Source organism: Solanum lycopersicum, chromosome 3, assembly GCF_036512215.1.
Source record: "Solanum lycopersicum chromosome 3, SLM_r2.1".
NCBI lineage: Eukaryota > Viridiplantae > Streptophyta > Magnoliopsida > Solanales > Solanaceae > Solanum > Solanum lycopersicum.
Window position 1 is genome coordinate 55,891,021 of NC_090802.1, and position 27,069 is coordinate 55,918,089.

The 27,069-nt window shown below is 30.0% G+C and overlaps 4 protein-coding genes across 4 annotated transcripts; 1 reads left to right on the forward strand and 3 right to left on the reverse strand.

Moving 5' to 3' along the window:
* Positions 1-5,858: 5,858 nt before the first annotated feature.
* LOC101268660 (protein RESPONSE TO LOW SULFUR 3-like) lies at positions 5,859-6,626 on the reverse strand. Its single transcript, XM_004235218.5, has one exon. It carries the CDS (start codon positions 6,484-6,486, stop codon positions 6,148-6,150), a length of 339 nt encoding a protein of 112 aa, XP_004235266.1. The 5' UTR covers positions 6,487-6,626; the 3' UTR covers positions 5,859-6,147.
* Positions 6,627-10,232: 3,606 nt separating this feature from the next.
* Positions 10,233-10,877, forward strand: LOC138347690 (uncharacterized). The gene has a single exon (XM_069295993.1). It carries the CDS (start codon positions 10,233-10,235, stop codon positions 10,875-10,877), a length of 645 nt encoding a protein of 214 aa, XP_069152094.1.
* An 8,691-nt stretch (positions 10,878-19,568) lies between these two features.
* LOC101243684 (protein RESPONSE TO LOW SULFUR 3-like) lies at positions 19,569-20,147 on the reverse strand. The gene has a single exon (XM_004235219.5). The coding sequence runs from the start codon at positions 20,042-20,044 to the stop codon at positions 19,697-19,699; it is 348 nt and encodes a 115-aa protein (XP_004235267.1). The 5' UTR covers positions 20,045-20,147; the 3' UTR covers positions 19,569-19,696.
* A 5,291-nt stretch (positions 20,148-25,438) lies between these two features.
* On the reverse strand, positions 25,439-26,213 carry LOC101243970 (protein RESPONSE TO LOW SULFUR 2-like). The gene has a single exon (XM_004235220.5). The coding sequence runs from the start codon at positions 26,018-26,020 to the stop codon at positions 25,679-25,681; it is 342 nt and encodes a 113-aa protein (XP_004235268.2). The 5' UTR covers positions 26,021-26,213; the 3' UTR covers positions 25,439-25,678.
* Positions 26,214-27,069: the final 856 nt, after the last annotated feature.

Sequence of the window (27,069 nt, forward strand, 5' to 3'; positions counted from 1 at the left end):
TCATAATCACAATCTTGCACAAATACATACATATTCCCAAAGGACACAAAATATAAACACATAGCCATAAACACATACTCGAAACGATATCATCACCACGAACAAGTATCCCTAAATTCTACCAACAAGAATACCCAACCTAAGATCATAGGGAACTAGTGACAGGGGCATGCAACGGGGAACAACCTTAGTTTCGAGATGAATAGTTTGAATCGTAAGGGGCCTCTTGGGAAAGGAGCCAAGAGAGAAGAAAACCCATACCTTAATCGATGTTCAAACTTTGATGTTGCTGCCTGAAAAACTCCTCCAAACCACTTCCAATTCACTTCAACGTACACCTCACTCGACGAACCTCTCTTAGCCTTGACGTATTGATTACTTTTTCTTTTACTTAAAAATTCTTGTGAGTTCTTCAACCGTGAAGAACTGTTGATATTTGGCAGAAATAATGGGAGGAAGATGGAGAACGTGAGAGAGAAAGTTAAGAAGCGTGAAAAAGAGAGAACTATTAAGATTAGGAGACTAATTAAAGAATTAGTCAAATACATTTAAAATAAATAAATACAAATCTGTTTTGATTTATTTATTTATTTATTCATTTAAAATGTGAAAGGACCATTATGCCCTTAAATACCTATTTATTCTTATTTATATAATTTTATTTTTTTGAATCGTTACATAATGAGTCAAGGTAACAATGCCACAAGTTTTAACTAAATAAGACACTTAATATACAGTGATATTAACACTTCCTATACCATTTCATCGACGCTTCATAAACATAATCATTCATAACATTTTTCTTGTAAAGTTTGCCTCTTTTTGATAAGCCTGCCTGAGCACTTTCATCTTGAGCTCCTTGCAAACAATCAGTACTTTCCTCTTGATCGCACTGAGCTCCTTGCATACAATCATCACTCCTCTCTAGAGCACACTGAGCTCCTCGTGCACAATCAATACATTCATCTTGAGCAGACTGAACTCCTCGTACATAATCAGCACCTTTATAATTCATATTTATAATGTCTATAACTCGAACAACTTCATCTTGAATGCATTCAACACCAGTTGATTGTTGTCTTGGTTCCTGATTGAAAATTTTAACATATAAAATCTGCAATCTGATAAACATCTAAAGAAGTATAAAAAATTAAAATTAAAATCACAACCTTAGTTATGATAGATTGATTTGTGAAATCGACATTTAATTGAGAATTATACCACATATCATAGTTAAATTGGTCAGAGTATCCCGACGAGACATAATCAGACACTAGGTCTTGAGTTTCAAAAGGTTGTCTTGCTTCAGGCACAACAGTGTTGACATACTTATAGTGACCTCTTGCATTGTGTCCATCTTCTTTGCATATCGAACACTTTATATTAATAGTGCCTTTTTTCGATAATTTCTTTGGAGCCGATTCTTCATCCTTTTTCGCTGACCTTCTTTCAGTTTTCCTTTGCGCTTCAGCTTGTTTTTGTTTTTCTAATTCTTCAGTTTCCTTGCGTCTTAATTTAGGCTTTCTACCTCTCTTCTTTTTTACTATCTTAGGAGAAGAACTTCACTATCATTCATTACATCTGACCAGTGATCTTCGGGGTTGGTTGGGTTAATGAAATATAAATACACATTTTTGAAAGTTTCAACATTGTAGTATACATTCACATAGTCTTCAACTTTATCACTATTTCCATGGATACTAACCAAAGCATGCGGACAAGGCAGTCCTGTTAAATCCCATCTCCTACACATACAACTCTTTTTTTGCATATCCGCAATATATGGCCCTCCTGGACCCTCAACCGACACACTTGACCCACCAGAAAAATTTGGTCTAAACAATGCTGCTTCAAGTCTTATTTGATTCAAATTTTTTTCAATTTTTGGACAGATAATACCTTGGTATTTGTTAATCCATTCCTTCTTCTTATACAACCTTTTCATAAGCTTATTCTTTATCATTTCCAATAGAGCTATATTTGATTTATCTCTTGCATCAAGTATGTACCTACAAATTAAAATATAATGAGAGAATCGGTAAGTATGTGTGATACTTTAAATAGATACAGAATGCAAAAGTACCTATTGAAACTTTCACAAAGGTTATTCAAGAGCATGTCACATCTACTATGTGTCTTGAACAACGCTCTAGTCCATGTTTGAAATGGTCTTTCAGGATGATCAAACCATTTTCTAGCCTCTTTGTCCTCTTGCTCGAGTCGTTCCATACAAATCTTAAATTTCACCTCATTACTTGCTCTTGCTGCATTCCATACTAGATCCTGCAGTGCTTTGCCTGGAAATAGTTCCTTAACAGCTCCAATCAATCCCTATAACATTGATTTTAAATTGAAAAATACATAATAAAAAAAAGTAAACTAGAAAAATGAAAGAATTTGAATGTCTCACTTTTTGTCTGTCAGACATGAAAGCAATGTGGTGACTATTTGTTATCTCTAAGTCATATCCAAGATTTGTTAGAAACCAACTCCAAGTCTCCTTACTTTCAGCATCACTAATCACAACATATGCAATAGGGAAAGATGCAATCGTTAGGATCGATTGCAATAGCAGCTAACAAATTGCCTCCATATGTGCCCTTAAGCCAACAACCATCTAGGCTTATTAATGGCCTACACCCAGACCTAAAAGCTTCTTTGAGAGGAGCAAGACACACATAAAATCCCTTGAATTTATATTCATCTCTCTAAATTTCTACGTTAGAGCCTGGATTTGTGTTCAACAAATCAGTCCTATACTGTAACAACTTTCCATATTGTGCACCCTCATCACCATAAACCCATTTTAAAGCTTGTTGTTCGGCTCTCCATGCCTTCCTATAATCTATTGTGTAGCCAAGGTATTTTTGCACCATTGCAATTATTCCACTAGCATTCCAAGTTGGATCAGCTCTAAAAATATTAAAATATTTCCTTGCAATCCATTGAGGTGTCGTATGAAAATTGTCAGATACGGTAGGACCTGTATGATTTATATTCAAGGTTTTGATTTGAATCGTAGGATCACACTTACTTATTGGACTTGCAAAAACATGGAATGGACACCCAAAATGTTTGCATTTACAAATACATCTTTGTTTATCATTGGTGGTGAAGTATATTTGCCTCATATGTTTCATCCCCCAGTTCATGCAAACCTCCTTAAACTGATCAAAGCTAGCAAACTCCATCCCTACTTCTAAAATAGGATTGTCATTTTCTGCATTTTACTCTATGTATTCTACCTCGTCTTCTGAATCAGTACCCCCCTCCAACAATTCATCAGAATAGTCATAATTTGATTCTGCATTCTGATGCACTTGTGGAATTAAAATTCCAGTAGTGGATGGACCAACACCATCACTTCGACCATTAGTATTCTTTTTGGTTCTACCTTTCGCCTTCATACCACGACGCTCAACGACAACATCATGATAATCTTCATCATCTTCCTCCAAGTTATAATCAGGATCATTGAAATTAATATCATCTACCTCACCAATCATAGTATCTTGAACAGTCCCTATTACATTATCCCTCAAACTCAAAACACTACCATTCTGAACTTCTTCAGCCAACATTATGCTAAAAAATTGTTCACATTGTAATGATGTTTCCTAAAAACACAGATTAAACATAGTGTAGAAAAATATCATAAAGCAGATAAAATTCTAAGTGGCTAAAAATAATAAATCCTAACCTCATCTAATGAGAAAATCTAATACCCACATGGATAAAGAACCCTAACTTCACTCGTTGTTCCCATTCAACAACAAATAACTAAAAGAAAAAAATTTAAGCGCACCTTGTTTTCTCGAGAGTTACCCGTGTAGTGGTCCCTTTCTTCGTTAAACAAGGAGTGGGGAGATAAGTTAGAGCCATTTACTTGAGATTCAGTTGTTATTCTCCTTGATTTAGTAGAGTCCTCCATCTTCACAAGTTGAATTTTGGAGTATAATGGAAGATACCTAAATCAAAATAGAGGACGAGGAGAGTCCATTCATATTTCTATTTAATATAGAGCTTGAAGTCGAGATGCCCAAATTAAAACCTAGCTAAAAGGGGAAGAAGAGGAGAGGCACCAACAATGGAGAATGAAAAAAGAAATTGTAGAGAAGCTAGGAGAAAGAGAGAGAATAATTTAATATTAAAAATAGGGAAAATACCCAAGTACCCCCTCAACCTATGCCCGAAATCCCAGAGACACACTTATACTATACTAAGGTCCTATTACCCCCCTGAACTTATTTAATATGTAATTTTCTACCCCTTTTTAGCCTACGTGGCACTAGTTCGAAAAAAAAGTCAACTATCGTTGGGCCCACAAGATAGTGCCACGTAAGCTAAAAAGGGGTAAAAAATTATTAATAAAATAATTTCAAGGGGGTAATAGGACCTTAGTATAGTATAAGTGTGTCTCTGAGATTTCGGGCATAGGTTGAGGGGGTACTTGGGCATTATCCCTTAAAAATAAAATAAAATGGGTCATACCATATTTTTTAATGGGTCGGGTTAGGTGGGTGGATCACTAAATGGTTTAAATGGTATTTTTATTTTTAAAAAATTTTGGTTTATTATATAAATAATTAATATCCATAAATTTTAATTAAAAAAATAATTTAATAGATTGAGTGACTTTCTGAGAAAAGAGGGAATAGTTGAGTGACTTTCTGAGGAAAGAGGGGATAGTTGAGTGACTTTCTGAGTTGAGTGATTTTCTGAGAAAAGAGGGGATAGTTGAGTGACTTTTGAGTTAAAATTTAAAGTTGAGTGACTTTCTGAGGAAAGAGGGAATAGTTGAGTGACTTTTGAATTAAAATTCAAAGTTGAGTGACTTTCAAGCAAATCTAAATATTTATTTTGAAAATGCCTTATAATATATTATGAAAAGTGAAAAAAAGTACTTTTTGAGTGTTATTCAGTTATCCCATATGGATATCAAAATATGACTATTTATGGATAAGAGATTTTGAATGATAATGTTGTGTTATCCATTTTATAGTGACACTTTATTATTGGGTGTATCAGCTATATTAACATGTAACAAATCAATTATATCAACATCAAGATTATTGTGTTTCGCTATGTTTAAGTCACACAAGAGAGAGTAATTCATGCACTATTATTTGGTTACATATTATTAGTTCAGTAAAATATTTTTTTGCGTAAATCTCAAAATATTGATAAAATTTTAAAAAAATCATTTTAATCGGACATTCGAGATAAGAGTTATGACTGTTTAAGTTTCACAATTTATAACTATTTCTTTTTTTAGTTACATTTGGTGAAACTTCAAATGATCGTAACTTTTGTCTCGAATATCCGTTTGAAGCAAAAAAAATTTTAAAATTTAATTATTTTTTCGAGGTCTACATGTTAAACTCAATTACTTTATTTGATTTGCTTTTTTTTTCTGCATACACAATTATATTGTATTGTATTTAATTATTAAAAATTATTGGAGTGTTATTGGGTATTTGGTGATTATTCAAGGTTTTAATTTAAGTGAATATATGAGGTTTGTTCACATTCTATCTTACTTTTTCATGATTTTTAGCTATTTTCTTTTTTTTTTGTTTTCTACTTCATTACATTCGAAACAAAAGAGTATTTGCATATTTAGCTTTTTGTGTTTTTTGGTCGTTTTTTTAATGTGTTTCTGGTTTTGCTTCAATTTTTTTCTTAAAAAGAAAAAAAAATGTCAAAAAGTATTTCTATGTTCTTGCGGTCTGCACGAATCAACGACTACTGTATTTTATAACGGTAATGTTGATAGAGTGACCAACCTATACTACTAAGCAAAACTCCAATAGCGCACATATTTTAACCTAATACTATAATTGAAAGACGACCAGATATGGTATTAATAATCAAACTTGCACATAAAAATGCAATAAATACGAAAAATATAAGAACATTGATGAAGAAAGAACAAATTAAGGTAAATGTACACACAAATTTCCTCCTATTACATCTCCAAAACGAGTTCCTAACTAATCTTTCATCTCGTCATTTACATAGAGCCAAACCAAACCAAATCAAACCGAACCGGCCGCATTCAATACACAGCAGCCAAACATCAAACGGAGAAACACACACCCACAAAAATATTTATGTCAATCGGCAAAATCAAATTCCGTGAATTGATCATTGAGAATCGGTAATGGTAATTTGATCTGACTGGACAAGTTTTTGTGCCGTCGAAAGCTGATCCATTAAAGTATGGATTCTGGTTCGGTAGATCCGAGCCTGATCCACAGCCTCTGCTTCAAATTCTCCGAGCTGAGAACAGAGGCGCTCCTCCGCCTCCTCCGCCACCCTCAGCTTCTCCCATGTCTTATTCAATTCCTCTTTCATTTTCTCTTCTCGTTCAATGCTCTTCTTCAATTCCTTCTCCAATTCCTCGTTTCTTCTTCGCAGCACCTCGCTCTCCGGCACCGCGGAGGCCTTTGTTTGGGCCGCCGGCACAACAATGGTGGTAAACATGTTGTTTGAAAAAAAATGTTTTATTTTTCTAAACTTAAAAACAGAAATGCAAATGTTGATTTTATCGTTGAGTTAGCAGGAGATTTTATAGCGCCAAAATGAGCATTGTCCAGGTTCAATGTATCTGTTTACCCCTCTAGCGTTTTCGTTTCAACTCTGTTCGGATCTCTAGTATCATAGAGTTTGTTTAAATTACTTATTTTTTTTTTCCCTTTTTAATACGCGGCTTTAAAATATTCGTGGTCTAAAATCAAATTTTAGATTGTTTTTTGTTAAATTAAAAAAAAAAAAAAACTCATATCCACTCTTATTTATATTATTGTTATATTAGAAAAGTTGTTTTTTTCCTAATAAATTTTTGTTACTTCTAATAATAACGTCATTATTTAAAGAGCTCTTTCTTTTAGTTTGTGTTTTAATTTCTTTATTAGTATTTTTTAGTTAATACATTTGAATTCTAATATATATATTTAAGAAAATACTATATACTTTATATGTAAAAGTGTAAGAATAAAACAAAATTAATATTGTCAAATGAGAAAAATTTAAATGTAAAACCTATTCCCTCCGTCAATAATTGTTTGTCAAGTAAGGTCATACACTTTCTTAAGAAAAATTTAATTCAAGGTATAATTTGATTAATATAACCCTATTATATCAATAATATCAAAAGTCTACTTAACTTTTAATAGAACAAAATGAAGTAATTATTAAAGACAGAATTAGGAGAAAATAATTAATTTTCTTAATTATTTAAATTAACTTAATCTTAAACATCTATTTTTTTTTAATATACCTAACAAACAATTGTGAAAGGAGAAAATACTATCCAACTCTATTTGGAATGAACCGACACTGTTTTGTTCTAGCGTCCCATGACTTTTTTTCTACTCTTATTTTTTTTTCTTTTGCGTCATTGAATTAAAAAAATAAAACATTTAACACGAAAATTTTTACTATAAATAAAATTTTATGTTATATAAATTTAAATTAATCGAATTTTAATATAATTATCGATAAAGAATCAATAAAAATAAAAATAATACTTCGATGGAATATAGCCAGTCTTAAGACTTAAATTTGTGGACTAGAAACATTCGTATCAGTTGTCAACTACAATGTTAAGGGTCGGCCACTCTTCTACGTGACTGGTCATGATAGCTTCTTCATATTTCTAAGTCTGCCTTCCACATTTATTTCCTTCCATTAATAAAAAAATTATTTTCGATAAATATTTAACCCGATAAAATACGTAAATTTTTTACATGTTTAGGATATAAACTTTAAAAGTATTTATCTTTCTTTTTAATCTCTATGTCTTATTAAATAAATTTACTAAGTACAGAAGTCCTCCAAATTTTATAGGGGTGAGCTTTCATCAAATTTTTGTGCTCGACTTTTTCGACGTATTGCATTATTTTAGTTTGTGGTAATGAAGCAATTTGATCGCAATATAAAAATTTAGCATAAAATAATTAATACTCCTTTTATTGCGATGTTGAGTTTACAACACTTTATAATATGTGACTGTTAAGTGCAAGCGTCTCTTAAAAATTTAAGAAAAAAAAATTAAATATTTAATTTATTTGAAATATGATAATTTTATCTTTCGTTATATTTTTGGCTCAAAAATATACTTTTCTTTAGTCAACTAACTCAAAAATGGTGTTATTTTTTACGGTTGCTTCAGAACAAAGAATGAATAAAATAAATTTTACTCTCGAATTATTTGAAATTAGACAATTTTGCCCTTGTCCTTTTAATATGTTAGTGTCTCCGCGCCCTCTAATATTTATGTGGCTGGTGATGGCAAAGTGTCCCTTCAAGTGTCGCATTTATTCTTCAATTAAGTAGAAGAGCTAACAAAATTTTAAAATTAAATGAGAAAAAAGAGGTATTTTATGGAATTTGTCTTCCATTTTATATCAAACTAATTGTGTTTGGTTGACATTTCATTTTGGTATAAACACTATATATCAATATAATTTTATGAATTCGGAGTCTAAAGGTGAAAAATATTAATAAAATTTTTAAAACGGTATATGAATTTTTATTTTAATTAAAACGGTAAAATCGCTCACGAATCGCTGCTATAGTAACGATTTGCAAAATTGGATTTTTTAAAAATCTTTTTTTAAAGTCAGTGATTTCTTAAAAAAAAAAATTTAAAATCCAATTTTGCAAATCGCTGATATAGCAGCGATTTTGCTTCTTGCTACTTCGTGAGTGATTTTACCGTTTTGGTTAAAATAAAAATTCATATGCCGTTTTAAATTTTTGTTAACATTTTTCACCCTTCAGGCTCTGAACTCATAATTTTATAGTGCAATATCAATAATATATACGGTATAACTTATAAAGCTATAAAAACAAATCTGCTGACTCTAACAATGTATATCACCTCGATATTTAACATAATAAACCAAAACATAGAAAAGCTTACGTAATTCAAGTGTTATTAGTCATAATTATATATATTAAACTTCTGGTTAAGACGTGATCTTCCAAATATATCTCTTCTTAGTTTAATAAATATTTTGCCGACAATTTTGGAGAATTTTGAAACTGGGATGTCACAATTTATAATGTATTAATAAATCAAAATAACACAAACAAAAACATACCTTGTGGTATGGCCCTATAGTATGCCAAAAGGTCGTTCTCTTTCTATTTTTACTTCAAAAAAAAATTGCTAATATTATTTCTAAATAATTATTATCCTAGATGTTAGAATGATAAAGATCTTGATAATTGACAAATACAGAAACAGATGAAAGAAACAGGTCGTACAGACGTGTTCCTTACAGAACGAATCCGATTTGGATAAGGAGAACGTCAACCACGTGAATTAGAAGTTATAAAGCCGTGGAATTATTATTTTTTCGACAAGCAACAAATACAAAATGTTTCCTTTTATAAAGGAGTTCAAAGCCAAGTGAAAGAAGGAAAACTAATTCCTATTTAAGGAAATCTATTTAAGGAAATTGTGTTTTCTTATTTATTAAGGAAATTCTGTAGAAAAGGAGTCCAAGTAGAAGTCAACAAGGATTTGTAGAAGGCAAATACAAGTTGAATTATACAAGGATTTGTTGAAGTTTTGATCTATAAATAGGGATCTATTTGCATCAAAAAAATTGCGCACTTATATAGAGAGAAATCAAAACACGATCAAGAAGTTTGAAAGAGTTTTGAGATTTATTGGGAGTGTAGAAATTTGTGAGGGAAAATTGTAAGATTGTATTCAAGAGTCTTGTTTACAATCTGAGTTTTGTGAGTAGGAGTTGTTCAACAAGTTGTAGAACTTGAAGAACATTGGAAGATATTAAACCGGGGGGTTTTGTGTCTTTGGGTAGCTAGAAATTAGAGTTTATAATTTCTTAGCTAGGAATTAGAGTTTATAATTTCTTAGCTAGAAATTAGAGTTTATAATTCCTCTAGGAATTAGAGTTTATAATTCCTTAGGTTACATAGCTTTGTAATCTTTTGTTGAGACTTGAAATTTAATAAAGTGGAGTTAAATCCTACAGAGGTGTAGGTCGTGGTTTTTACCCTTGTGAGTTGGGGTTTTCCGCGATAAAATATTGTGTCATTATTTTATTTACTTCACAAAACGTAACTGCTGTAATTTCTCAAAGGAACATATAGAATAAACCTGTTCCTATGGCGAATTTGGGGGTCAGAAATCCAACAATTGGTATCAGAGCAGGTTATCTTTGAAGAGTCTAACAACTCAAGATAAGATCATAATGAATTCTGCACCTCCTCTTGGGCATAGTCAAGGGCAACACATCAACATACCACCATTATTTAATGGAGAACACTACTCTTGGTGGAAGACAAGAATGAAAGATTTCATTCAAGCTGAAGATTACGAACTATGGGTTAGAATTACTAATGGACCATTAATTCCTACTATTACTGATAGTGAAGGGAATAAGGTACCTAAACCTATAGAAAAGTATGGAGAAACCAATTACAAGATGTTAGGAAAGAATGCAAAAGCTAAGTGCATTTTGGTATGTGGATTAGGACCTGATGAGTTTAACCGCATCTCTAGTTATACCTCTGCAAAACAAATATGGGACACTTTAAAAAACGCTCACGAAGGTACAACTCAAGTTCGTAAATTCAGAATTGCCCGACTTTGTTCTGAATATGAAGCTTTCAAGATGAAACCCGGAGAATCACTTCAAGATATGATCACCAGATTTACCACTGTTGTAAATGAGTTAATATCCTTGGGCAAAGTATACACCATTGAGGAACAGGTAGACAAAGTACTAAGGACTCTGCCTAGATCATGGGAAATTAAAGTTACTGTAATCAGAGAAGCCAAAGATCTAACCAATATGACTTTGGATGAATTAGTAGGAAATCTCAAAACTTATTAGATGAATGTTGACAAAAGAGGTGAAGGAAAAAAAGAGAAAAATCTTGGATTTAAAGCAATTGAAAGTGATGAATCTGACATAGATGATGATGATCTTTCTCTGATAAGTAAGAACTTCAAGAAACTCTTAAAAAGGGGATTAAACGCTAGCAATAAATCACCACCCCAAAAAGAAAGAAATCTTGAGAGACTACAGAGCTGAGGCTACTTCAAGTGTGGTGAGATAGATCATCAGATCAAGGATTGCCCAATGTGGGAATTAGAATGGAAAAAGGAAAAAACTGAAAAAGAAAGGAAGGAACTCTTTAATAAAAATAAAAACAAAGAAAAAGAACAAGCAATGTATGCAGCTTGGGGAACAGGTTCTTCAGACATGTATGAAGAAGATGATGAGGACATTGCTTTGATGGCGATAGAAGAATTAGATGTTAAACCTGAATCAGACTCTGAAGAAACAGAGGTAAATCTTCTTAACCTAAAAGATAAACTAGTAAAGTTCTCTAAGAAAAAATTTTCATTCTTATTACTTGCTTCCATAGACACAATTCAAGAACTTGTTAACACCAAGAGCCAACTACTTGCTTCCTTATCTAGTTTAAAGTTTGAGCACATTGATCTTAATAAGAACAAACATGACCTTCAAGGGAAAATCAAACAACTTGAATCTCACAATCTGGAACTAAGAACTGAGAATCTAAAATTAAAAGTTTTTGGTAAAGAAAAAGGGAGTGAATTGTCTGACCAGACACTTGAGGTCGACAAACTCAAAAATGTTATAAAACTAGAAAAGGAAAACTCTAGAAGAATAAATCTTGAATTAAAGGATGAGAAGTGATCTGGAAAGAGCAAATAAGTGGACAAAATCTTCCATGATAGTACCCATCTAGGTAACAATAATAGGAACATTAAAACTGGAATAGGGTATGAACAATCCATAAATGGGAATCCTATGTTTTGTATTATTTGTGGTATCTCAGGTCACTCTAAACAATATTGTCCTAAATACAAAGCTAGTGCAGAAAATAATGCAAGAGGACCTTATAAAACTGTTCAAAGGAACATGTATACTCAAAGGAAATTCATCCTTTTGTCAATACAAAGGACCCAAGCTAGTCTGGGCTCCTAAATCTAACATTTGAATTTGCAGGAAAAGTAAGAGGAAGCAGACAATATTCACCAATTGAACATGTTATTTCAAATGCATGATTGTAACTTTAAAAAAATCCTCTCACTTGAAAAAAAAAAGGAAGAAGAATGGATGAATAACATTAACTGAAAAAAAAAATTGAAAAAATGGTTGAAAAAAAAATGGAGAAAGACTGAAGAAGCATGTTGAAGGAAACAGGATCAACCTATGCAGTATCTAACAATTATGCGCTAAGATGATCAATCAATCAAAAATATGATCAGCCAAGGAAAACACTTTCAAAAGGAACAAATTGAAACTTGGGGATGAATAAGGTTACATAAGTATCCAAAATGGCTAATGAACGTTGCGCATATTGCCCTCTAATATTGAATTTTATGCTCAGTTTTATACATTAAGTTGTATGTCTCTATACCACTTTTAAAGTCATGCTACTCATGCACTATAACATTGTATTTGCATCTAGCACAGGAGAGAGACTTGGTAAAATTGAAGCAAAATTCAGCATTATCCAGAGATCTAAGGTATGTGCACTACAATTATTCATGATTAAATATAAAGTCAATGCACTTGAACCTATTTCTTCCACTTGTCCCAAAAGATATTCATGCCCTAAATACTACCAAAATAAATATCTTCTTATAAAGCCTTATCCCAATGTGATGGTCTGTGGTTGAGATGAATTTGATGGAGGACACCTCTACTTAGGGCCTTATAAATACAGATTAAGAAAGTAGAGTGTGCTGGTTCTTAGGGGGAATATTTTCTATTGAATAAAGTCTTGGAGGATTTACATTGTGAGGGGGAATATTTTGGAGACCCTATACTTAAACAAAGTTCACTTGTTAGGATCAACTTGGGTGCATCTAGTAAAAGGGAATCGATGAGAGATACATCTGTCGAACATAGTTCTTCTATTGGGAACCATATAAACTAGGATTAAGAATTGATATAAAATAAAATAAAATTTATAGTTGGTGCTGCAGTTGATAGTACACGTCCAAGGAACATATTGAGAGAACATGTTCCTTTACAAGTGATATTCAAGAAAGTTTGTTCCTCTTGCTGACTCTATTGAAATTAAAGATGAGTGAACTATCGTTTCTGCAGAAAGAACATGGTTGATTGAACAAGTTCCTTAAAAGAGAAAAAAAACGAAAAAAGAGGATTGAGCGTGCATAGACCAAGGTTAACTTTGAAATTGAGAAGGCTGCTAATTTTGTTAATCCAAAAGATATTTTTGCTGCTGAAAAATGACTTTTTTATTTATCCTCTCATCTTTTGATATTACCTAATCACTCTAGCCTTTGACTTCCAATTTTTTTTTTTCATCACAAGTGCTTGATTCTATGTTTAATTTTTATTACATTTGTGGTATATATGCTTTTTGATTAATGCTGATGTTGGGTTTGAGTTTCAGCTTAATGTCTATCTCCTATGTTTATGCTAATTCTTTGTTTTAGCTCATTGGGTTCTTGATTTTTAAGTGTTTGTGTAAGTGATAGCCCCTGTGGCCATGAGTATAAAATTTGCCTAATGTCAAAAGGGGGAAGCAGTTGCATGTGAGTTATGTGTACCTATTCAATGCAAGCAGATAAAATTTGCCATAGTCAAAAAGGGGGAATTTGTTAAAATATTGTTGTTTTGAAGTATGGCAAAGTTAAGGAGTTGTAGCAGTAACATGGCAAAAGAAGGAAGATGTGTGTCTTATTTGCTGAGTTCGAAATGTATAATTGTCATCATCAAAAAGGGGGAATTTGTTAGAATGATAAAGATTTTGATAATTGACAAATACAGAAACAGATGAAAGAAACAGGTTGTACAGACGTGTTCCTTACAGAACGAATCCGACTTGGATAAGGAGAACGTCAACCACGTGAATTAGAAGTTATAAAGCCGTGGAATTATTATTTTTTCGACAAGCAACAAGTACAAAAGGTTTCCTTTTATAAAGGAGTTCAAAGCCAAGTGAAAGAAGGAAAACTAATTCCTATTTAAGGAAATTGTGTTTTCTTATTTATTAAGAAAATTCTGTAGAAAAGGAGTCCAAGTAGAAGTCAACAAGGATTTGTAGAAGGCAAATACAAGTTGAATTATACAAGAATTTGTTGAAGTTTTGATCTATAAATAGGGATCTATTTGCATCAAAAAAATTGCGCACTTACATAGAGAGAAGATCAAAACACGATCAAGAAGTTTGAAAGAGTTTTGAGATTTATTGGGAGTGTAGCAATTTGTGAGGAAAAATTGTAAGATTGTATTCAAGAGTCTTGTTTACAATCAGAGTTTTGTGAGTAGGAGTTGTTCAACAAGTTGTAGAACTTGAAGAACATTGGAAGATATTAAACCGGGGGGTTTTGTGTCTTTGGGTAGCTAGAAATTAGAGTTTATAATTTCTTAGCTAGGAATTAGAGTTTATAATTCCTCTAGGAATTAGAGTTTATAATTCCTTAGGTTACATAGCTTTGTAATCTTTTGTTGAGACTTGAAATTTAATAAAGTGGAGTTAAATCCTACAGAGGTGTAGGTCGTGGTTTTTACCCTTGTGAGTTGAGGTTTTTCGCGATAAAATATTGTGTCATTATTTTATTTACTTCACAAAACGTAACTGCTGTAATTTCTCAAAGGAACATATAGAATAAACTTGTTCCTAAGGCGAATTTGGGGGTCAGAAATCCAACACTAGATGTTGTCAATCCATAATGATATGATTATTGATCTAGATAACTTTTAATTATATGTTCCATATAATTTGATCAGTTTTAATTTAACCGATATTATATATATTGTACCTCTTTTATCAGAACAATATTATATGTATATATATGCTGTTAACGCAGACATTAAATAACTTCCTTTCATTGAAAATTATTGAGCCTTCGCAATAGTCCTTTATTTGATGGGAAACTTATCGAAATTTTGCTAGTCTAGGAGCTAATCATTTACATACTTTTAAATTAGCAATATTATAAATCTTATTTGATTTTGATAAATACAGATATATACATGTATCTCACGATACATATTGATTCAAAATTAGATGTAATTTATTCGAGATATACTATTTCCAAGTAGATTCGCATGTGTTTGGATACATAACAAATCTCGCTTACATCCTTTTCATCTTCCTCGCCACTCTCCTATGATTTGATATACCAAATACATGTGAGTCCCACTATATATATACATGTACATATATATCTAGTGTGTATCATATATATCTGGATACATGACTATATCGATTGCCTCCCACCCCTTCTCGCTCGCATCTCTTTCATTTTAGTGTATATGATAGTAAATATACATGCATCAAGTGTATCTTCCTTAGTATATGATAGGAAACTCTTCATTAAGGATAAGATATGTAATTATTTGAAGTATAAGAGAATTAGTAGATATATGTATAATAAGATAATCTTCCCTTTTTTGAATAATTACCCTATATAGTTATTCGTCGGCTGATTAAATTAAAAATTATCGAAATCTAAAAAAAATGCTTTCTTAGTGTCTAATTCATTTAAAATATAAAATAGAACTAAATAGAACAATTTCATTTATCACAATGAATTGTTGTCAAAATAAATATTGAACGAGCAGATGTCCTATACTCTGTCAAAGCTAGTTTTAGTCTTTTTAGCAAGCAAGCGAGTAAGACTGACAAAACCAGGTACACTAAAGACAAAGCAACTGATTGCATACACACTCATATTCAACAAGACATCAACATATAAACAAATTAAATCCTGTTAGACAAAGAATAGAGATTCACACCACAAATATATAATAGATATATACTTCATATAGAATATGTATAACAATATATGATCTATGTGACTCCGTCTATCAACTAGAAAAGTAAATAACAAATCTGTCTAATTACTCATTTAAGGATATTTTTGCAAATCTGTGCCTTCTAGTTTTGAAGTATTATTAATCCGAATGGCCAAGATTAGCTCTCCCATGGTGTAGATAATTAATTAAAATAGTTCGCACACTTAATGATCATCATCGCACAATCAATACTCAACAACAATTGACAAAGATTTTTAGAATATTAATTAGAAATTAACAAAAAGATACACACAATAAAACAAAAATCAAAATGTGATATTTTTCATCTTCATTCATTCGCATAATAACAATGTTAATAGACATCAAATCAAAATAAAATAAAAAAGAATAGAATAATATTAATTGAAATCAAAACAAATAAATCTTCAAAATATTTAAAAATTATTCAAACTTTTATACTAATATGACCATCTCTTTTGATCAAACTTCTAAGATAATTAAATCTCCTTCTTCATTTCGACGAAGTTGTACCAAACAAATGGCAGAAACAATCTCAAAGGTTTCACGTTCAATTTAGTGAACTAGTGATCTTGTATAGGCAGATAATCAGTTTGAATGCTTAATCATATATATATTTATTAATTATTTCTCATTTTATTTCATTAAGCATATATAATGTTTTTTATAGTCTAGACAATCGCGGAATTAGGAGTTGGGAAGCTAGTATTGTCAGTTGTCCTAAACATATGGACCATTAAATTTGGTTTCTCAGTCGTGAAACGATGAGAGAAGAAACTTTTTTGATTACAGTACTTTCCTTAGTTTTCAGGGTACTATAATGTGCCGAAAGATCCTTGAAAAGACTCCTGCAAAAGCATAGCAAACACGTGTTGACAAAACACATATCGACATGTGTTTGCTGGGTTTATGCAGGGGTTTCTTCAAGAATCATTTGGCACATTATAGTATCCTGGAAATCAAGGAAAGTACTGTAATCAAAGAAGTTTCTTCTCTCTCATCTCATCATTTTTAGGGTACTATAATATGCCTGAAAATTCTTGAAAAGACCCCTGCAAAAGCACAACAAACACGTGTCGACAAAACACATGCCGACATGTGTTTTGTGGGTTTATGCAGGAATTTCTTCGAGATCTTTTGGCACATTATAGTACCCTGGAAATCAAGAAAAGTATTGTAATCAAAGAAGTTTCTTTTCTCTCATCTCATCGTTACACGACTGAGAAACCAAATTTAGTGGTCTATGTGTTTAGGACAACTGGCAATACCATTAAATCTTTCTAAAATGTATTTTATGATGAAATGAATTGAACAATCAATTTAGTAAACCAAAAGTACAATACTAAATGCAATAATAGATATGAAAATTTTCAATGAGAACATTGTGTTCAACAATAGAAGGCTTGTGGAAAGTATGAAATGCTCATTTGCTAGCGTTGTATATCCTTTGTAAAGGTATTATTTGCTTGGCAGTACGAAAAGTTTACATCTATAAGGATGTCTCATTGATTTCTTTTACTGTACACTAATTTCGTATAGGACTCGTAAGCTTTAACTATTTTCTCAATCTTATATGCAATAAGTTTATCGGTATTTTTTTTTATGAAACTCATTTGTATTTTCTAAGAGATCATTTCCTATTTAACCTTCTTTTGTTATGTCGATATTATCATTTGATCACTAACGATCTAATTGGAAATTTAAAATATTCAAAGTTGAACTTAAAAATTCAATTCAATATGATTATTTGGATTGAATTTTTTTTAGAATTTCTTTAATTCGAAAATCAAAAATTAAAATTTTCATATCCAATTTGAAACCTCTGCACCCTCACGGGTACACGCAAACAACCTAATTTGAATGCAAGTCATTTATAGTAACGAAGAAAACAAAATTCAAAAAACTAGACATGAGTCTATAATTTTGTGAAAAGTTTTAAATACTCCAAACATTAATTTTAGTCAAATTTTTAATCATTAACGAACACTCACACTAAGTGACACATGTAATCTAATGTTTCTTTAACTTTGATTTCATTTGACTTTTAATTTAAAATAGTGAACATTTTCATAGACAAGTCACTTCGTATTATATATGTATTTACCAAAAAAAAAGTTATTTATACATTACAATGAATTTAATTTTTCTTTTTTTTTCTTTTTTTCATTGGAGTTTTAGGCTAATTCCTACGAGATAAACAAGATCATGAAGATCAAAGTGAAATATCAAAAGGATTGAAGATTCAAGTTTTTTACCAAGAAAAAGCAAAAAGTAGTATATAGAGTATACAAGAAAATTTTAAGCTTGTATATTTTAATACCGTGATTGTATTTATCCATATACTAGTGTTTGTTTCTTTTTTTATCAAGAATTTCATTCGCTTGAAATTCGCATTTGATTTTGATGAGTTTGTTTTTGTTGCGGATATTGACCTAAAAACTTTATTAAACTAAAGAAGAATAAAAATTATAGATTTAAATTTTTTGATCTGTGTATGTGTATATATATACTCATCTATAAAAAGGTAGATATTACTAACTGAAAGTCAAAATAACCCTAAGGAAGCATTATTAGATTAGATGTGTGAGTAATCCTGCTTATTACTAAAAAAAATATGACTAAAAAGTAATATTATTTATAGTATTTTCATAAAATTAAAAGACTTTCTTCAGTGCCTTCATAACAGGAAGAAAAACAATGCACGAAGAAAGCTTAAGATTTTCTCACATTTTCCTTTCTCGTTTTGCTCGTGTGCAACAAGAGAAGCAAATCAAAAAAACGATACTGCATAGGTAACATATACATGTTTGATACAAAAACATTAACTCGACTTGATATTGAATTTAAGAAAGTAAACAAAAATATTGAAATTTATAGTCTTAAACTAATGATACATAGAATGTATCAAAAAAATCATTTAATTTTTTTATCTTAAATATGTTATGTTAGTTGAAATCAAACAAGTATAAATAATAATAATAATATAGAGATGATTCTTTTTTAAAAAAAAAAAAATTGAATCAAAAAGCTAGTAAAGTACAAAAAATAAAAAAAAAATGGGGATGTTGATATTTGAGAATTGAGATGGAGATATTTCATCAACTTAACCAGAAAAATTGATGATATCATTCATGATGGGACTTGAGAGCTAACAGAAATTTGGAGAGAAAAAGATAGCATTAATTATTTCTTCTTTAGCACCAATAATACAAGCTAGCCACTCCCTAAATATGTATAATAAAGTACCCCCTTTCACAGCTTAAAGTATAATGTTCTTTAACCTATGTTAACATGTATCTAATGTAGCCTATATAGTTGATGAGTTGATGTTGAAATTATAAGAATACTGACCATTTAATTATTTAAACATCATATACTCAAATTTATATTATTTAATTACTCATTATTAATATAGTTTATTATAATTATCATTCGCGATTAATGTTACATTAATTACGTTGGACTGATTTTGAGTTTATATAATTAATTATATTTGTTTATAAATAATTCGTCACATTTGTATGATTCACAACTAATTTGTATTTGTATATGACGATTGACGACGATTTCCTTTGATTTTTTAATTTTATCATCATATACATTTAACTTTTTTTGTGTACAACTTTTTAATGTTTGTATAAATATGTTATTTTTGAATTTTATTTAAAATTCATATGTTTATATTTATATCAATTAATTATTTTGAGATTTATTATGTTTATATAATTTAAAGACTTTGTATTAATTAATTATATAAAAATACCGAATTGTATCAACAAAATTCAAACTATACAAATTATTGTCCTCTCTAGACTAATCGGCTTATTTAAAAAAAAAAATGTGGAACCCAGCTTCCCCTATAATCATTGGGAAGTGGGGACAACAACGGAAGCCGACTGGAGAAGTTTCTGAGCCAAAGAGAGTTGATCCATTAGATTCATAACACGTGTCCTGTAAGCCCGAGCCTGATCAACAGCCTCGGCTTCGAATTCTCCGAGCTGAGAACAGAGCCGCTCCTCCGCCACCCTCAGCCGCTTCCATGTTTTCTGCAACTCCTCTCTCATTTTCTCTTCTCTCTCAAAACTCTTCTTCAATTCCTTCTCCAACTCTTCATTTCTTCTTCTGAGCACCTCGCTCTCCGGCACGGCGGAGGTCTCGCGGCGGTGATGCGGTGTTGTTTGGGTGGAAGGCACTGCTATAGTCGGCGCCATAACTAACGGAATTAGTTGAAAAATTAGTGGAAGCAAATACAGTGTATTAGTTTAATTGAGCGCAAGAAGGCTAGGAGATTAATTTGTGGTTTAACTGCTAAAAACGGATCTATTTATACTAGAAAGAGTTGTTAATGGACCCAATATTGAATATGTCCAGGTTCAATGTATCTAGGTGTTACGATTAATTAATTAATTAAAGGCCCTCGGAGATTTCTTTTGTAATTTAGGGGATTATTACGTAATCAGAGAGCAGATATTTTTTGTCCTCTTCTTAGAAGCAACATTTGGACACCCTATTCAAAAAAAAAAAAAAAAATTAGAAATTCACATACTTTACAAAATATTATATTAAATATATTATTATTTTTGATGTACCCATCCGACATTCAATGCATATTACTATTATTTTTCGACGTATAATGTCATTACATATCAAAATAGTATAATTCTTTGATGTTTTTGCGTTATTCTTCTCTTTCGGCATGTTTTAGAAAATGTTATCGTAATTATTCTATTCATAATAAATAAAAAAATTTCATGTGTAATAACATATTGGATATTTTAACATGAATGGACTATGTACATTGTTGTTAGTTTTGATTTTGTGTATCTATAAATGGACCCAAAGTTTTGTGAACAAGATTTAGATCTACTTTTCAATAGGATAAAATAGAAGCTTTTGTTTTTGTCTAGCGGTGGAATGATAAAGATTCTTTCGTATTTAATTTAAAGTTTGGAGATTAAACTTTTGAAAAGTAAGAAAAATCCAATGAAAGTTATGTGTTTAAAAATAAATAGTGTAATGTATGAATTAAAATTTAATTGAGTCTTTACGTATGGACGAAATATTAGATTGAAAGAAAAAAGAGACATGGCATGATGCATATTAATGGTGCAACATCTTGATATTTACAGAGTATAGACTGTTAGGTCGGATTTGTAAATTCTAGTTATTTTGAAAATTATTTTTATGAAATAGCAATTTGTATTTGACTAATTAATTTTTAATTTCTTTTATAATATCAAAGCCATAATTTTTATTTTATTTTTAGTTTAATATGATCCATAGGGCTGATTTTATTTTGAAGCTGTAATTTGTGTCTGACCAAAATTTCAAAAATATTCCAATCATCCCTTTCCCTTGTGAAAAATAGAAAGATGTGTCCATTTGCAGATTTGGTCCCTCCTTTGCTCCAATTTGTTTTGTTCAATAAAGAAGAAAAAATACAAATGGATGATAAAAACAACTAAAAATAGCAATTTCTAGGATATTGGATTTCATTTCAAATCCTTCATTTTGTTGTGTTTATTATTATTAATGTTATTCTAAATGGTGGTCTTTGTATTATTTTGAAGAAGGATTCGACTTTAAGGTTGGGGAATTTATTTACAAGACGTTTTTAAGTAAGGTGTATTTTAGTTAAGAACTTATTTAAAATTTAAATTTGAATATGGAGTTTTAAATCCGCTTTTGATAAGAATTAAAAATTTGATATCTCATGATGCCTTATTATTCGAGAATATCGATTAGAAGGAAGTCAACATATAGCTCCTCTTCCGTATGAGTAGGAGATTTTGAATTAAAAAATAATTCTTTTTCTTTGATTAAAAAAAATAAAGGAACAAATAATATCTACGATTCGATAAAGAGAAAAATTGTGGATAGTGTGTCACTAGGTTGGTGGGAATCCATAAAAGAACGATGACCATAGAATTAGTGAGTAGACCACCTTTGATCGAGAATCAATTAATTTATAGTGTTTTTCGTACCCTACTCGTAGAGAGAAATTTATCGATGGATGTTTTACATTAGAAAGAGTGAAGAAATCATCACTACATTGAGATGTACACCCCTTTAATTATTTGTTAGGTTGTTTACGGATTCGCAACTTGAGGAATCTTTAGATATATGATTGAAAATTTATAGAATAAATTATTGGATATGAATTTTCAGAACGTTTCATTGTTAAGCATATTCATAATTACAATTCTAAAAATAGTCGAATTAATCGAGTCTACCTCATCAATATTCAAAACTAATCAGTTCCAATGAACAATCAATTACATTTAACAATTTGCAGAACAATATGCTTCATTTGTTCATGCTTGGACATTTCTGATCTCCCATTTTAACCCAAAAAAATATGTAGCCTTGAAAAAAGGACCAAGTGAAACTGAGTTGACTAGGTGATAGATTGTGAGTATGTCCTTAATTCTTTCATAAGTTGAACCTTAACTCCATAAAAAGTTATTTTAAAAATGTAGCAAAATTCACTTTAACTACTTCCTTCCGTCTCACATTAGTTGAGCACGTTCTATTTTGTATGATACTTAAGAAATCATAAATAAATTTTTTTTATTAATTCACCCCTTAAAAAACTTCTTGAAAATTTCACAAATAAATATGTACACCTTAAAAGAATTTGCTAAGGTAGTATTGAAAAAATGTAATTAATTATTTCTTAATTTCATAAGGTGGACAACTAAAATGAAACAATGATAGTATTTTTATTACGATAAAATCAGTTAACTACTTTCTCTATAAGTCATACACGTCGATAAGTCTACTAAGAACCATCGGATCTGTTAGTAACCGTTTGGATTGACTTATTTTAGGTGTTGTTAAGCCAAAATAGTTATTAAGCATTTTTGAAGTGTTTGGATAAAGTTAAAAAGTGCTTATAAACACTTATTTCAAAGCCAAAAAAATAAGTCAAAAGTTAGAAATTCTAACTTATGGTTTTTTGTTTATAAGTCATAAGTTAAAAGTCAATCCAAACAGGCCCTCAGTTTGGTTCATGGATTATTCGTAAATTTAAATTTAAATTAATTTTTTTGTGATATTTGAATAGACATGAAGCCCTCAATACCTCTAATCATCTTGTCATTGGAAAATTATGTTATATATATACACGTTAAATTTTGCATTTAAAGGATATATATGTAAAGTTGGACACTCTTAAAAGTCTTAACAAGACGCCGGTTATGAATGCCCATTTGAATGAAGACGTTCTGAGCTTGAATCTCAAACAGTACAATGTTTTTCTATTTTATTTTGACAGCCACACACCATAATTTTTGAACATCCTTGATAAAATTTCTGACCTTGTCAATATCTATCGTTATTTTATTGTCGTTATTAAGCCATGTTTTGGATTATTTATACTAACTAATACTAATAACCAATAATAATAATAACATTAATAATAATAACAATAATAATAATAATAATACATTTGAAAGTTTTATCTTGATTCAATGGATGAAACTCTTATCTCTTTTGAAAAGAAACTTTTGCTGGACATGAAGGAGCATTTTGACATCTTTCACATTTGCTGAGTGAATGGCCAGGAATTGCTTATCCCATTATCCTTTCCAAAATTTTCAATTCTTTTTTGTATCAAACAAAATATAATAGATAAATATAATTTTTTAATTTAACAGTTAATTAACAACTATAACTTTCAATTTTAATATGCAAATATGTATTTTAATTCGTATAAAATTGAGGAAATGAATATATTCATCTTATATAATACCCTATATAAAAATTTTATCTTACATGATATCATACATGTAATATGTCATATAAGACACTTGTATCTGCTTGTTCGATTTTATAATAATTTAAGTGTCCATTTATACATATTCAAAATTGAAAAATATAATTATTTGTTAATATCATGTTAAAAATGATGTTTATTTTTGATTTCTCACGTCATTACTCATCAAAATGTTTGCACTGATAGGTAACAGTAGCGCATGCTTGTCATTAATTTATACGATTACTTATTTTTCAATGTAAATATGTGATAGGATCATAGGGGTTTTCTCAAACCTTCAATCATCATCACCAAAGGTGATAGCTAGTATGGATAACTTTATATTGTTTCTATTTTATTCTTAATGTTTAATATATTTTTCAAAACATAACTTTAATATTATTCGATAAAAATGAGAAAATTCACACTTCTAAATTTTTTATTACTATTATCACCTATTAGTTTTATAAATCCTCAAAATCCTTCATTTTTGTGCATCAAATTAATCTATCTCGTGCATCAGGTTGATGTATCAGGATTTCTATAATTATAAACTTAATTTTATTATTTTTAAAAGTATATATCAAATCTGTAGTGGATAATTATTATTTGATCGAGGAAATGTAAGTTTAATATAAAAATGAGAGCAATTGTTCACGCATATACTTTCTTTGTCCTAAAATAAATGTTTCAAAAGAAATAATATATCTCAAAATAATTGTCTTCCTAAAAAATTCAAAATAAATATCATCGTAGAAAATAAAATATAATTTTTTATAAGAATTGTCACATGTAATATTATATATATTATTATGTTAAAATGGAGTAAGAATACAAATATATTGGCAACCAATGTTTTGTACTAATTATGTAATTTAATATACGGTCATCACAAAATTATAATTAAATAATACATATTTTTACTTTAATTTATTTGTTAATCAGTATAAATAACTCAGCATAATCTTTTGTTTATTATTGAGTGTCAGAAATTTTATATCTAATATATTCCTTTCATTTCATATAACATGATCTCTCTATAAAAATACATATTTCATTTTAATTATTTAATTAAGAAAATTTTATATTATAGTTAATTTTTATTTTTAATATGGAATGATGCATAAGTACTCAGCTCGAAGTCTCTGAGACACGCTTATACTATATTAGGATCTTATTATCTCCTTAACTTATTTTATTAATAACTTTCTATCTCTTTTTGACCTACGTGACACTATTTTGTCGGCTCAACACTATTTGACTTTTTCTTTTAAGTTAATGCTATGTAGATCGAAATGGAGAAAATTACTTATAAAATAAGTCAGGGATAATAAGACTTTATTATAATATAAGTGTGTCTCTAAAATTTCGAACATATATTAAAAAAATACTCGTGCATTTTTCTTTTTAATAATAGACAGTATAAATAATAATAGCCAAGTTTGAAGTTGAAAATGTATCAATAATAAAGTTAGTTGTAATAATATATTTCTAATATTTCTTTTTTTTGTAAAAAAAAAAAGGATTTGAGTTAAGTTATCATAGGCTAAAGTAGTCATCCTATCAGCATGACTTGCCGAATTAGTTATGTTTAACCAAAAGGTCCGTCAGTTGTCGATCAATATTCGTTATTTCACAAAATTAATTTGTAATTTTATTATTTTTCACACTTTATTTATTAGTTTTAAAAGTATGAATCTAATTAAATAAGAAAATTAAATAGTTAATTTAATTAATCAAAAAAATTAAATAATAACTTTAAAATAAAATGATAATAATAACTTAAAATAACAATACGTAAATAGGACCGGATGAAGTAGCAGAGAGCAAAAGCAGAGAAAATAGGAGATCAAAAGAAATAGGAGACCAACAGTATATTACACATAATTTTACAAGCATTTTCCATATCCCCTTCATAATTCGAGCACACAATTTCGATTAATCGTGTCCTATGTTTAGTCGATGATTCGAGCTCATAATTTTAAAATTAAAACTAAAATAATACTTATCATCCAAATAACCGTTCTAACACATCTACACCTAGTTTTTAAAACGGAGTTGACGCATCAACAACAATTCCCGTTGCATATCATCGAGAAATAGAAGCTGACTCTAGAAGTTTCTGAGCCAAAGAGAGTTGATCCATCAGATTGATGACACGTGTCCTGTATGCCCGAGCCTGATCAACAGCTTCCGCCTCAAGTTCACCGAGCTGAGAGCAGAGCCGCTCCTCCGCCTCCTCCGCCACCCTCAGCCGGTCCCACGTCTTCTGCAATTCCTCTTTCATTTTCTCTTCCCTTTCAATGCTCTTCTTCAATTCCTTCTCCAACTCCTCGTTTCTTCTCCGTAGAACCTCGCTCTCCGGCACGGTGGAAACTTCCCGCCGGTGAGGATTTGCTTTGCCGGAAGGTACAGCAATGGTGGAAAACATGATTAGAGAGTAATTATAACAATTGAGCACAAAGAAAGAGAAGCTACGAGATTGATTTGTGATATTAGAAACCGTTTAGAGGGAAGAGTACTTATAGATCCAAAATGAGCATGTCCAGGTTCAATGTATCTAATTTTATTTGTGTTGATATTTTGTAAGCTATAATTATTAATACTATTTTTATTTTTATTTTAATAATTGAGGGGTTTATTTTAATCCAATTATAGTGGAGTGTTTTTGTCACGTAAGTGCACTTAGCACCTTCCGGGCCCCACGTGTGAATAATTATGTCACTGGATACGAAAATAAAAAGAAAATCATCTAAATAATTTTTAATTTATTCTAATCTTTAATGTATTTTACTTGATTGAGAAAATGAACTTTCATGTATCTCAAAAGTGTTCGCTTTGGTCATGAATTATTTTACTTGATTGAAATTACTCTTAATATATAACAAAATATGTTCATTTTAATCTTTTATTTTAAATTTCATAGATTTGTAAATAAAAAATAATATAAAATTTGATTGTGCATTCGATGTGGCTAACAAAATTACTATTGATGTCTTCTTTGTTATCTCCAAAGAAAGAACTCTATAAAATCTATCGCCATTTTCTCCAATAAAAAAAGTTATTATTTTCTCTTTTTTCAAAATATTATTCTAGTGAGTAATACCTATTTTTATTTAAGCAAGAGAAAATGATAAATTTTGTTGAAAAAAATGATGTTAAATTTTATTGAATTTTTCGTTGGAGCTAACAAATAAGACATAAATGATGAAATTTATTAGCCACTTACCATAATTTAATTTAACGTTATTTTATAATATATATAAATCTACTAAGTTTTGGGTAAAAGTCCAAAATGGACACATTTTGTTATATATTAAAGGTCATTTCAATTAAATGAAATGAAATATATTAATGACCAAAGTGAGCACCTTTATAATACATAGGATCATTCCGATCAAGGTAAATACATTATCCACCTATTATAATTATTTTCTCCAAAATGTACTCCCTTCTATTATATTTTATTGACATCGTTAA

Excerpts from the sequence above, each read along its gene's own strand:
- LOC101243970 (XM_004235220.5), bottom strand. The coding sequence starts at position 26,020 with ATGTTTTCCACCATTGCTGTACCTTCCGGCAAAGCAAATCCTCACCGG.
- LOC101268660 (XM_004235218.5), bottom strand. The coding sequence starts at position 6,486 with ATGTTTACCACCATTGTTGTGCCGGCGGCCCAAACAAAGGCCTCCGCG.
- LOC101243684 (XM_004235219.5), bottom strand. The coding sequence starts at position 20,044 with ATGGCGCCGACTATAGCAGTGCCTTCCACCCAAACAACACCGCATCAC.
- LOC138347690 (XM_069295993.1), top strand. The coding sequence starts at position 10,233 with ATGAATTCTGCACCTCCTCTTGGGCATAGTCAAGGGCAACACATCAAC.